We start from the raw sequence: 12,920 nt of genomic DNA on the forward strand, positions 1-12,920 counted from the left end.
ATGAATAAGACTGCTTCAGTTTGAAAATTCCAGTCTCTTGATGGAGAATATAGAAGAGGAGAGGAGAAGGAAGGACAGAGCCTGAGGGGACCCTCCTAAGGAGAAGAGGATAGGGGCACAGAGACTTGATGGGGCCAACTTGGCTACCAGTGCTCAGGGGAAAGAGCATCGAGTCATCATGGATAGCAGTGCCAATGATCAAGTGCCAGACACTGGCAAGAGTCAGGGCCAGATAAGACCACTGGTATTTTGATCTGGAAGATCAGTTTTAGGATCCTGACCCACAGTGTCACAGTGATGTCTCAAGGGAGGTAGACCTGTGGCAGCTCATTACACATCATGTTGACCCAAGAATTGGACGGGTTTGTAGGGCTCTGCTACAGGTGTGGGGCCCCCATGGCAGTAAGCCGTTGCTTGTCCAGAAGAGGGCAGATTCCCAGTTGGCCCTTGATCATGTTTTTGTTGGCCTGTGTCTTTGCTTTCTCAGGTGAAGATGGCCCCTCCCAGATGGCCCTGGAGGATCTAGCCATGTTCCGATCTGTTCCCAACTGCACTATTTTCTATCCAAGTGATGCCACCTCAACTGAGCATGCTATTCTCCTGGCAGCCAATACTAAGGTATTTTTTAAGGGGACATTGGTTCAAGACAAAACGCTTCTGGGCTCTGCTACTAGTTTGAAACTGATGGTTGGTTGTTTTTCCCATTTTTTCTTCTTAGTATAAAGGTAATATTCATTATGGAAGATAATGTTGAAGGATTCTTTTAAAAAGCAGAAAAATTACCCCCAAAAAATATGATTAAGCACATAAAATGCAAGCATGATCACGTAAAAGACCATGTGAAAGGAGGCCAAACAACATCTAGTGGGCCCCTGAGGGTCAGGGCTCAGTTTGAGAAGAGAGGATGCTCTAGAGGCTCCGAAGAAGGGAGCTGTCAGCAATGCCACAGGAGTGGGCGCCTTAGACACACCGCATGCTGTCTCCTGACATCCAGAAAGGTGGCTAGTGGCCAGTGGGTGGTCAGTGTCTCCACTGCAAACAAACCTCAGAGTCCTCAGCCCTGGTCTTCCCTCAGAAACGACTTAGGCAAGAGTATGGCTTCTGCCCCACTTGCTGCTCCTCAAGTTTCACACAAGAGCAGCAGATGGACTCAACTTAATTCCTGTCCAGAACCCAGCTGCAGGGGAGGCTAGAGTACAGAGTCGGTACCTTTTCAGCTGCTCCAACTAATGGTCACCCCAGACTATCCTCACTACACATCCCTATGCCCACCCATGGCCCTGCATAGACAGCCCTGGGCATGATAGGGATGGGCAATACAAGTTCCTAAGCATTTCTGACACATTAGAGACGTATGATTCTTTTTTTTTTTTTAAACCTAAGTGGGCTCACACTGTATCGTTCTGTACTTTTTAATTTACTATATTCTGGAAATTGCTTTATGTCTGTGCATATATAGAGTGATCTCCTCTGTGCTGGAAGATTTCATCTCTCAAAAGCTCAAAAGAGGCAAAGCTGTGGTGATAAAAATTAGAGGTTGCTTTTCAGGTGGGGAGAGTGGAGAGAGAGACCAGAGGAAACTTTCTGGCAGGTGCAAATGTTATTCACACTTGGGTGATGGTCACGTGGTGTATGCCTTTGTCAGAATTCATAGAGCACTTAAGTAATTTTATCTCAATAAAAACACTGAATAGGATTGGTTTATAATGTGAAGGAATGAACACAATCTGTTTTCTAAATTAATATATCAGGTTATAATGTATAGTTTAAATATGTGTGTGATTTAACAAATACTTTTAGACACTTGAGTATTCATTTATACTCTGATTTATGTGTTCAAGTTGATAAACATTTACATCCTCTCATTGGTAAAATAGCGAGTCTTTTTATATTCTAGTGTGTTAAGGTATTTCTGAGAATGAAGTATTAAAAGCCATTATGACAAAAATTAGTTGCTTACTTAACATTGTGTTCTGGGCTTTGTATTAAAATGTGAGTCAGTGCTGTGGCCTGAATTTGTGTTCTGTGAAGACTGAACAAGCCTGTATATTTGGGAAAGCTTTCCTAAATCATTGAATGTGACAGCATAGAAAGCTTGTCACTGAGGGCATCTGCCAGGGTCCTACCTAGGCTTTTGCCTGGCTTGGTAGTAATCTGATCAGGGACACCTGACCTGTTTGCCAGTGGTTATAGATGCTTATTCTTTGCTCCAAAACATGCACTTTGTTTTTAGTCAAAAGAACTGTTAAGTTTTCCTCCCCCTCACCTTTTTTAAAATGAATTTATTAGTTGGAAATTGTTTGATTTTTTTTTTAAACTGTGGCTCTGGTTTTAACTTATGCTCTAGGGGATGTGCTATATTCGAGCCAGCCGACCAGAAACTGCAGTTATTTACACCCCACAAGAAAGCTTTGCAGTTGGACAGGCCAAGGTAAGGCCTTAAAAGTTCCCCCAGAGTCTCCTAGTATCATTTCAGATGGAGATTAGTGGTCTAAAGCTAGCACTAGGTATCCCCACAGTCAAGACTTGATCCTTTCTTTGCTCTAGTTTTTTTTTTTAATTTTTATTTATTTATTTATGATAGTCACAGAGAGAGAGAGGGGCAGAGACACAGGCAGAGGAAGAAGCAGGCTCCATGCACCGGGAGCCCGATGTGGGATTCGATCCCGGGTCTCCAGGATCGCGCCCTGGGCCAAAGGCAGGCGCTTAACCGCTGCGCCACCCAGGGATCCCTAGTTTTTTTTTTTTAATCAGTTGTGACCTTTGCCTGATTTTCTCAGAAAGGAACATCCTGTCACTGTCAGTCTGAGGTGAACTTTTCTCCAAACGGGAGTTTTTCTTCTTTCTTCGTTGAATTCTTAAGGATAAAGTAGTTAACAATTTAAAGATATTTGAGTCTTTTGGGTGTAAATTGCCACAGCCTCAACCTAAACAAATTATAGAACCTATTTCAAACGTATAATCTGTTAGATTGGGGTTTTGCAGATCCAAGCCAAGAATAAAAGGGAATGTGAATGCGTTGCCCACTGGCCTGATAAAAGGCTAGCATCACTGGGCACTTCCTGTCTTCCGTGTTCTCACAAGAGCCCTAGAAGCACAAATTGTTGGCAGCCCTGTGTTGTAGATGAGAGTCAGAGAAGATGAGCAGCTTATTCAGGGTTCACAGCTAGTGAGCAGCAAGAGCAAAACTCAGACCTGGGCATTGACCTGGTCTCCGTCAGGGCCATGTGTGCAGAAAACCAGCAGTCTGTGGAAAAAGTAAGTGGCTCTGCTGCACCAGCTGGATAGCAGGGCTTACAAGTGTTGGGGCATGTTTCCTTCCAGCTCTTTTAGGCATGTGTGTATATTTTACATAACGGAGATCATGCTGCATCAGAAAGTTTTATATCTTTTATCTTTAAGCTTTTTTAGAATATCATTAATACTTAAATTATGAAAGGGGCAATAGCCAGGCTGAAAGGAGCAACAGGTGACATCTGACTTGATTGCTAAGAGTCAAGCTGCTGCAGAATTCATGGTTTTCAATGCTCAGAATGAGTGAGCAGTGATTGGTTTTAGTGCTGCAAAACTGGGTCTATCCAGAACAGTCCGTGACCTGCTACTAGGTAGCTGGGCAGCACTGAATGAGAAAGTGGCAGTACTCAACTTCACTACTGACTCCAGGTTCAGTTGTTCCCCGCCTATACTCCCCCATTGAAACTCAAGGCCATGTGTTTGCCTCTAAGGGTCGAAGGGCAGGCGGGGAGGGGGAATGTCTCCGTGACATCATGTGATGTGCAGAGCTTTCTTATATCTCTCTTTTTTCCCCTAATATTTGCCCTGTCCTGACAAAATAAAGTTCTTGATGGTAGAGGGTGTGAGTTAAAATGTGGTAATGTGCATGGCATGGGTAATTGAAGAGCTAGGTTTTGCAGAGTGTGTGTGTGCACGCACACACACGTTTATACGTATGCATGTGAAAAAGCTAGGACTTTCCCAAAGAACGGGGTGGCTTACAAGCCCGGAATATTTTTACTGTCAGCAGTGGTTCTTAAGGTACAAGGAAACCTATACAAAGGGTTGAAATAAAGAACATCAGATGCCTTTGGTTGGAAATAAAACTATGGAAAAAGGCCGGGCCCCTGTCTTTGCTTGCTAGAATAGCAAGCAAGTGGTTGTGAGTGTGGGCTTTGATGTCAGGTGGGCCTGGATGCTAGTCTCAGCCCTAACCTGAGTGAGTTCCTCCCACTCTGGGATTCACTTTCCCCAGCTGCAGAATGAGTCCCCAATGCATATGGGCCTTATAGGGCACTTTGGTCACACAAGGTGTTTGTTGCAAATGCCCCAAAATGATGTCCATTAACACGTTTGTTGTCAGAGTCCTATCTGTGTGCATGCCCCAGCAAGACGTCCAAATAGTCCAGAGAGGGTGCCTTTCTAGACCCTGTCTGGATGAGGCTGTGGTCTGCAGCACATGGCCCATACAACTTGCTTCTGGCCGCCTGCCTTTCAGATCCCAGTTTGAAATCCACCTCCTTTGCCAAAGGTATTCTATAAGAATTTAGTAATTTGGCACCATAAATCACGAAGCATGATGGGTGAATTTGTAAAATGAACATGAAGTAGGTTTTATCAAAAAGGGAGTCCTTGTTTGTCAGTGTGCCGATTCAGCTTTTTTTTTATAATGAATTATTGAGTGAAATTGGTAGGATTGGAGAAAAGCAGCATAGTGGTGTTGTGTTCTCTTGGAGATGCACTCTGTAGTAACTACAGCTTTTTTGTTTTATGGGCACATCATCAGGTCATCCGCCATGATGTCAATGACAAAGTCACTGTTATTGGAGCTGGAGTTACTCTGCATGAAGCTCTAGCAGCTGCCGAAGATCTTTCCAAGGAAGGTCAGTTGGTTGTGTTGCTGGATTTTGGAGTTTATGCTGGGGAGAGGTAGGACTTGGGCTGCCTCATGTGCCCTAATTGGTCTTTTTATTGTAAGTCTGTTTCACATACAAAGCTGCTATTGCTGTTCTCCAGATATTTCCATCCGTGTCATTGACCTGTTTACCATTAAACCCCTGGATGTTACCACCATCATCTCCAATGCCAAAGCCACAGGTGGCCGTATTATCACCGTGGAGGACCACTACCAAGAAGGTATGTACAGGCCTTGAGGATCATTTTGAATGTCTGCTTTGGCGGGATGTGTTTTTGTTTCCCATGATTAGAAGCATGACATGTTTCTGGGTGTCATCCAGGAGGCACTCATCCAACAACCTCTGTTACTGCTCTTTTGCTGCAAGGGTATCATTTTAGGGGTCTCTTATCCACCTACACTGGTTCCTTAGGGTGGGGCCATACCCATACTCATTTGTGTGACCCCAGCATAGTATAGCACCTAGTGCCCAAGTGGCTCAGTGGCAGCACAAAGGAGTGTCGAACTCAGCGTTGTGGGTAGGGAGGGGTCTTGAAAAGCTTCACAGTTGTGCTTGACTTTTCAGTGATTAATAATTTGCTTCCCTCCCAAAATGGGAATGGTGCCTTGCAAGCAGAGAACACAGTCAATGCAGAAAAACTGTGTGTCAGGGAGAAGGAGCTGGGAAGGTTAGATGGGGCATATGAGGGAGTGGGGAGTTTCATGTGCTCATGTGTCAGGGGCCCCAAGAGCATACCTGTGTCCTACAGTGATTTTCTAGGAGCGTTCTGAGTGCTTTCACAGCTGAGGTTTATTCTAGGGAAAGGACACACACCAGGACCCATAAGGAGAGAAGACACAGGGCAGGGGTGGAGAACCCCTACACCTTCCCATCCTTCTCTCCCTCCCCTCCATGAGGGTCCCAGTGAGCACTCTCCCCTCTCCAGCAGTGGCAAACGCATCACTAGAGACTTAAGGAACCCACTTGAGACTCAGGACCCCAGGTTTTATTGGGTGCTGGTCACACGGGTCCCCTCTGGGAGCATGCACCAATTCTCCTGACTCCCAGAGGAAAGCAGTCGCTCCAGGGGCCTCGCACCAGCCCATTGCCCAGGTGTCCCCCAAGGGCCATCCATGCAGGTAGCTCTGCTGAAGCTAACAGCTTCAGGCCTGCTGGTCGTTCTTTTCTGTATATATTATTGGTTGGTTTAATCGTTTGGCAGTTCCTGACAGCTTTAAGAACCTGAGCTTACAGAGCCCTGCATCGGTGGAGCCCCAGTTGAGAGCAGTTTGGGGGGGAGTGTCATGGGGCTGGGAGCAATTTGGAGACCCACATTTTGAATGAGAACTCTCCTGGCTAGTCAACTGATGACTGTTAGATAAATCAGTGGCCAGTGAAAAATATTTTTCCCTAGGAACCAGCAAATTCAGAGGCCTCTATACTTAGGGGCTTTATTTTTTTTTAATTTTATTTTATTTATTTATGATAGGCACACAGTGAGAGAGAGAGAGAGAGAGGCAGAGACATAGGCAGAGGGAGAAGCAGGCTCCATGCACCGGGAGCCTGACGTGGGATTCGATCCCGAGTCTCCAGGATCACGCCCTGGGCCAAAGGCAGGCGCCAAACCCCTGCGCCACCCAGGGATCCCTACTTAGGGGCTTTAAAGCTGACTAGCCAATTCCAGAACAGAGCCTCATGTCCCTTGTTCCCCCAGGTGGCATCGGGGAGGCTATCTGTGCAGCTGTCTCCATGGAACCTGACATCTTGGTCCATCAGCTGGCAGTGGCCGGAGTGCCTCGCAGTGGGAAGCCGGGCGAGCTGCTGGATATGTTTGGAATCAGTGCCAGACACATCATAGTGGCCGTGAAATGTATTTTAATGAACTAGAATACATAACTGGCTTTTAGAAGACTGGCTTCTGTACCGTACATTTATGCCTGTTGCCAGACTATCATTTAAATCCTACTGTTTTCTTCTTAAAAAGTAGAACAAGTTAACTCTCTTCCTGTTAAACCATAACTACATATACAAGTGCATATCTTTGACTCATTAAAGTGTGTTATAAGGTTATAGATAAGAGAATAGCTGATAAGAGAACCACATAAAAGTTTTCTGATAAGACAATAAATAAGTAACTGGACTGGAGATAAAAGTTTTCTGATAAGACAATAAGTAGCTGGGCTGGAGATCAATGTAGGGTACGTTTCTAAAATGTGTGTTTTCCTAGAAGTAAAGAAAAGGTAAATTGAACTGTAGACTGCATCACTAAGGCTTTGTGGCACTGTCGCACCCTGCCACACACTGCTGTCCCAGTTTGAGAGTTTGTGTGCTGCCATCCTACCTGCAGCTTCTTGGGGACAGTGTGATTGCAGTTGCTCTGGAACCTCTGGTGTTTGCCTTCATTTCCCCTTAACGGTGCAGAGGTTGTGCAGCAGCAGCGAAAGCTCTCAGGATGTCCTGTGCTGCTTGCAGTGACTGTTCTGTGAAGAGAGGACACAACTAGTTCTAGTCTCCACAGTGTGCTCTTTTGTGAGGTTTCAGAAATGACTTATTTGCCCAGTGATCACACCAAACTGTTAGCTCAATTATATTTGTTTGCTAAGGATACTAGTTAATATCAATAAAATGTTTTAAAAAAAAAACAGCTGCTTTACTCTTTTGTGCTTCATATGTGGGATTTGGTTTCTCCTCGATAAAAACTCAAATTAAGGACAAAGTTTCTAAGCCAGGAAAGAGAGTACGCTCTCTGTGACAAAAGACCACGGAAAGGGTATAGGATGTGTGCCGCTAGATTTCAAAACATTAATTTTTGTGTAAAACAGATTTAAAAAGTCAATATACAAGAATATTAAAAATACCAAACTGGATTATTGGTAAAAATAAGTTGATATAGGGTCACTGTAGAAAATTTAGAAACTAGAGGGGTGCCTGGGTGGCTTAGTCACTTAAGCATCTGCCTTCAGTTCAGGTCATGATCTCAGGGTTTGGGGATCAGCCCCTGCATCAGGATCCCTGCTTAGGAAGGAGCCTGCTTCTCCCTCTCCCTTTGCCTGCTGCTCCCCCTGCTTCTGCTGGCTCTGTCAAATCTTTCAAAAATTAGAAGAAAAAAATAAGCAAAAATTTTTTAAATTTTTTATGATAGTCACACAGAGAGAGGGAGAGAGAGAGGCAGAGACATAGAGGGAGAAGCAGGCTCCATGCACCGGGAGCCTAACGTGGGATTCGATCCCGGGTCTCCAGGATCGCGCCCCGGGCCAAAGGCAGGCGGCAAACTGCTGCGCCACCCAGGGATCCCCAATAAGCAAAAAATTTTGACCTCCTTTAACTAACCATGTCACACTCCATATAATTCACGTTTTCAAACTACAATCTGGTGGTTTTTTTTTTTTTCTTCAATCTGGTGGTTTTTAGTATAATCACCGAGTTGTGCAACTATCCCCTGGTCAGGTTCAGGACATTTGCATCACTCCAGAAAACCCTGAACCCTTAAGTAGTCACTCCCAGCCCCCAGCCCCTGGCAACCACTTGTGTCTTTTCTGTCTGTGGATCTGCCTGTTTTGGACATTGGAGTGGAGTCGTACAGGGTATGTGGCCTTTTGGGGTTTGGCTTCTTTTGCTTCATGTAATGCATTTGAGGCTCGTTCATGTAACATGTGCCAGGCCTCCATTCCTCCTCCTGGCCACATAATCCCTTCCTTCAGTGTAAATACTGCACTTCATCCCTTCACCAGTCGGGGACATTTGGGTGGCTTTCACTTTCTCTCGTGACCAACGCTACCGATATTCCCACTCCAGTCCATGGATGTGAGTGTTCACGTCCCTTCGCTGTATATAAGCCTAGGGGTGGAGTTGCAGACTTGGGGCAATTTACTACTTTGAGTGTTGTGTGTGGGTGTGCGCGTAAATAGTTCCGTGAGGAGGGAGTGCGAAGGTGCCCTGCCATCTGGAAGGCACTGGGCACCCTAGGAAGGCCCTTGGGAGTACACCGGAATGTAGGACTACGCATGAGCCGCACACCTGCTGGATTCAGGTGTAGAATGCCGCATCCGGTGAAACCCACACCAGGAACAGAACAAAGTCACGAATATGCGCCGTAATAAAGTCCCCTCCGAAGCCCCCGCTCGGGCGCCCCGGGTACTGGGCACGAGCAGGCCCGAGAGCAGCCTGAGCACCTGTGGCCAGCTGCGCCCGCCGTAGCTCCTGAGTGTCACTTTGGGCCGACGCACAACGCCGGGTGGTGCAGATGCACAGGTGCGGGAAGCCGCCGCACGTTGGGGCGGGGTGTGTGTGCGTGTGTGTGTGTGTGTGTGTGTGTGTGACCCTTTATGCCTCAGTTTGTTTCATCTGTAAAGGGATGACCGTGCTGCTGCTGCTGCTGGTAGCTAACAGGCCCGTGGCCAGGATTTCGAGGTGTCCTCGGAATGTCCCCACGGACGGCCGCCTTCCTCCCAGGCGGGCCCACTCCCCGGCCCCAGCCTCCCCCCCCACCATCCCGCCTTAGCCCCCAGCAGGCCCCGCCCTCTCCTCCTCACACCCGGCCCAGCCCCGCCTGCGGGGGTCCCTGTACCCACCATTACACAGCGCCTCCCTCGCCGCGCCCCCCGGCCCTGCGCCCCCTCGGGACTGGCAGTCGGCGGGCGGCGCGGGCCACGTGCTGGGGTCTGTGCCGTCACTCATTGTGCTCCAGCCAATGGGCAGCGCCGGCGCCAGGCCGCCGCCCGGAGGTGCGCACCCCCACGCCCAGAGGGGCGCAGCAGCCCGGGGCCCAGGCGCCGCTGGGGGAGGGAGCCCTGCTGCTAACGTCGGGTCCCAGCGACGGCCAGAGGTACGCCCCACACGGAGGGACGCCGCCGGCGGGGGGTGACGCCCGGAGGGACAGGGCTGCGGGCGGGGGGCGGACCTGCAGGTAGGGCGGCGGCAGGGCTGTGCGGGCGTCGCCAGGCTGAGAGGGAAATGACAGGCGACACTGCTATCGTCCTCAAACTCAGGCCGGCGGAGCACATGGGGTGCGCGCGCAGTCGTCGACGGAGCAGCCCCCCCGCGGGCGCGGCAGCCGAGCGGCGCTGCCCCCCCGCACTCCGGGACCGCGGGCCCAGGGGCGCTGGCCGCGAATTCGGCACCGCGGGGCACACGCCCCAAGGCCTGCCTGGCCCGGACGGGAGGACAACCGGGGACGCCCAGCACCCAAGGTAGGGCCCGGTGCCCGGGAAGGGGCGGGCAGGGGGCGTGCCCACGCTCACCCGGCCTGTCCCCCGGCAGGCTGACGCTCAGAGGCACGCGGAGCTCCCCGATCCTCAGCTCCCAGCGAGGCCAACCGTGGGTCCCAATTCCGGGCTGCAGGGCCGCGCTCCTCCACGCCGGCCTCCCTTGCACGTGGGAAACGCAGAGAGCCTGGGAATTCCACTGACGTTGGCATCTGTGAGCCGCACAATGAAACCCCGTGTCTGATTTCCAGCCCTGAGCCCTTGAGGGAGAGCGAGTAAGAGGATTTGGGGGGCTGCGGTGCAGGGGCGCCGCTGGTCCTACTGTGAGCCCAGCGGACAGGGAAGGACCCTGCGCTCGTCCCCTCCTCGCCGCGCGCTACCGGGGCGCCCCGGGCTCCTCGCACACCCCGACCTCACAGCCATGGTGAGCGCCACGACGGCAGGGGAGCACCCTCCTGCCCCCGGCTCCCCGCGCCTCCCCGCGCCGGCCTGAGCCTGCCGCCTGGGGGTCCCTGCCGCCGGGAGCCTCACCCCCAAGGGCAAGGGCGGAGCCGCCCCAGGCTCCGAGGCCGCGCCGGTTAAGTCCCCAATCAGGCGGCAGGAGTCAGCATTCTAGAAACAGTCCCTCCACGGAGGGAACTGCACGCGAGCAGCAGGGGCCTCGGCCTGACTGCGGGGACTGCGGGGACGGGAGGCCCGGAGCAGCCCGTAGCCCCGGGGCTGTGGGAGGAAGCTGAGGCCCAGGGCGAGGGCAGTGGGGGGGGCTGGCGTCGGAAGCACCCAGGGCCCTGGAAGAGCCGAGACCCGGCCTCCCTGGGGGGACTGCGGCCGCCCACGGGGAAGGAGGAAGCCACGTGACCCTCCGAGGGGGGACCCCCGCAGGAGGGGGCTGCTGAGGCCCCGGAGACAGCCCCCCCCCCCCCCCCCCCCCCCGCCATTCCTGCTACAATGACCCTGGTTCTTAGGCCTCGTGTGCTTTCCCACACCTGCCTGGACGCTTCCCTGTGTTTGAAGGAAGCCCTGCGCCCAGCCTGGGGCTGGGACGCCCCACCCCGACACCCAGAGGTGCGGCCCTGGCGACCGGCCGCCCAGCTGCGGCTGGCCCGGCCCCTCGGATGACGGCTCTTCCCGGGACGCCTTGCCCTGGGTCCTCGGTCCGTGTAGCTCAGGGGCTGTTGGCCACGTGCGGAGTGACTGGCTTTCTACCCCAGTAGTGCAAAACGTGTGTAAATACCTGTGAGCACCCTCCGCGAGCTCAGCAGGATTCAAAGGCCAGACCCTGAGGCGCAGGCCCCTCCGCACACGGCGCCCACACACGCACACACACGGTTAACCACGTGAGCAGGCCCTTCTCGGGCTCACCCTCCGCCCTCGGCTGCGTGCTGGCCCCAGGCCCCCTCTCAGGCCTCAGGAGCCTGCGGGATCCCCGGGGGACTGCAGAGCAGGCCCCCCGAAGGGCTGGGCTGGCAGCCCCGCGCCCGGACGGGGCCTCAGCTGCCTGCCAGCCGCGGGTGCAGAGGAAGCCGCCCCACCCGCTGGAGGGCCTCCTCCTTTCCTCACCTGGAGACGGGGCTCCCCCCTGGGGAGCTGGGTCAGGAGCCAGCAGTGCTGGCAGGACGGTGGGGGGCGGCTCCTCCAGCAGCGGGGGGCCCGCTGGAGCCCCTCGGCCGGCAGCCAGGGGAGGGGAAGGCAGCCCCTGCTCGGCGGGGACACTGGGACTGGAGTGGGGGCATCTCCCCCGCGCCCCCACCCGCAGCTCAGTCACGCCCACCTCTTTTCCTATCCCTGTCCTTCCTTCCCCGCGGAGCTCACCCTTCCAGAACCTGGGTTTGGGTGGGCAGGACCTGCTGTCCCTGCTGAAAGCCGTCCCCCCGGCACCCGGGACCCCAGGGCAGCTCCCCCCGCAGCCGCGGCCTCAGCCCCGCTCGCTCCTCTCATTCCCTGGCTCTGCTCCCCAGGGATCTCCCTGGCTGACCCGCGGGCCACCGATGCACTGAAACAGCGTCACTAACCTTTCCCCATCCCCCACTTCCCGCCCTTCTCCGGCACGGGACTGGCATCCCTGGTCGGCAGGGCCCGGGGGCAGAGCGGCAGGGCCGGCCCCCACCCTGCGGCCCCGGGCAGCACGGGACCGTGTGGACGACTCCCGGGGCCGCGGCGATGGGCCCAGCGGGCCACCCTGCCAGCGCGGGGCGCGGAGGGACTGGCAGCGGGGACTGCCGAGCTCCCCCCCCCCCAGTCACCTGACCGGCCTCACGCGAGGGAAGAGGCCTTTGTGCCCAGGATCATCGACTGGGAGCTTCGTACATTTGGTCCTACAAACGAGTGCAACTTCGGGGCGCCTGGCCGGCTCCGCTGCGGAGCAAGCAACTGGACCTCCGGGTTGTGAGTGCGAGGCCCACGTGGGTGTACACAGCGCTTCAAAGTAAAATCTTAAAAAAGAGGCATAACTTCTCTATTTTTTTTAAAAAAAGACTTTTTGAGGGGTATCTCTGGGTGGTTCAGTGGTTTAGCGCCTGCCTTCGGCCCGGGGCATGATCCTGGACCCGGGATCGAGTCCTCCGTCGGGCTTCCTGCATGGGGCCTGCTTCTCCCTCTCACTGTGTCTCTGTCTCTGCCTGAGAGACACACAGAGAGAGGCAGAGACACAGGCAGAGGGAGAAGCAGCTCCCTGTGGGGAGCCCAGGACCCCGGGATCACGCCCTGAGCCAAAGGCAGACGCTCAACCGCTGAGCCACCCGGCGCCCAACACCCATAACCTCTTGACAGCCCAACCAGCAAGCTGAGTCTTTCAAGACAAAGACGTACTGAGGGAAACACGTGCGAC

The 12,920-nt window shown here is 53.1% G+C and overlaps 1 protein-coding gene and 1 long non-coding RNA gene across 4 annotated transcripts in view; one reads left to right on the forward strand and one right to left on the reverse strand.

Annotated features, from left to right (window-relative positions):
• The window catches only part of TKTL1 (transketolase like 1), a 27,599-nt gene extending 20,575 nt beyond the window's left edge, over positions 1 to 7,024 (forward strand). The window contains exons 9-13 of the mRNA XM_025988073.2: positions 488 to 618; positions 2,348 to 2,431; positions 4,781 to 4,877; positions 5,011 to 5,130; positions 6,604 to 7,024. Of these exons, the coding sequence (XP_025843858.1) occupies positions 488 to 618; positions 2,348 to 2,431; positions 4,781 to 4,877; positions 5,011 to 5,130; positions 6,604 to 6,776 (605 nt within the window). The 3' untranslated portion in view covers positions 6,777 to 7,024. The remainder of the gene's footprint in view (positions 1 to 487; positions 619 to 2,347; positions 2,432 to 4,780; positions 4,878 to 5,010; positions 5,131 to 6,603) is intronic.
• LOC140596257 (uncharacterized) lies at positions 6,579 to 12,494 on the reverse strand. 3 transcript variants are annotated; one of them, XR_011998290.1, is made up of 4 exons: positions 12,106 to 12,494; positions 10,130 to 10,305; positions 7,231 to 7,369; positions 6,579 to 6,710 (listed from the first exon to the last, which is right to left on the reverse strand). It is a non-coding gene; the product is annotated as an uncharacterized lncRNA (long non-coding RNA). The 3 variants fall into 3 exon arrangements; XR_011998291.1 differs by lacking the exon at positions 12,106 to 12,494 and adding an exon at positions 11,654 to 12,040; XR_011998292.1 differs by lacking the exon at positions 12,106 to 12,494 and adding an exon at positions 11,328 to 11,485.
• Positions 12,495 to 12,920: the final 426 nt, after the last annotated feature.

The sequence above is a fragment of the Vulpes vulpes genome, chromosome X (genome assembly GCF_048418805.1).
Source record: "Vulpes vulpes isolate BD-2025 chromosome X, VulVul3, whole genome shotgun sequence".
NCBI classification, from domain to species: Eukaryota; Metazoa; Chordata; class Mammalia; order Carnivora; family Canidae; genus Vulpes; species Vulpes vulpes.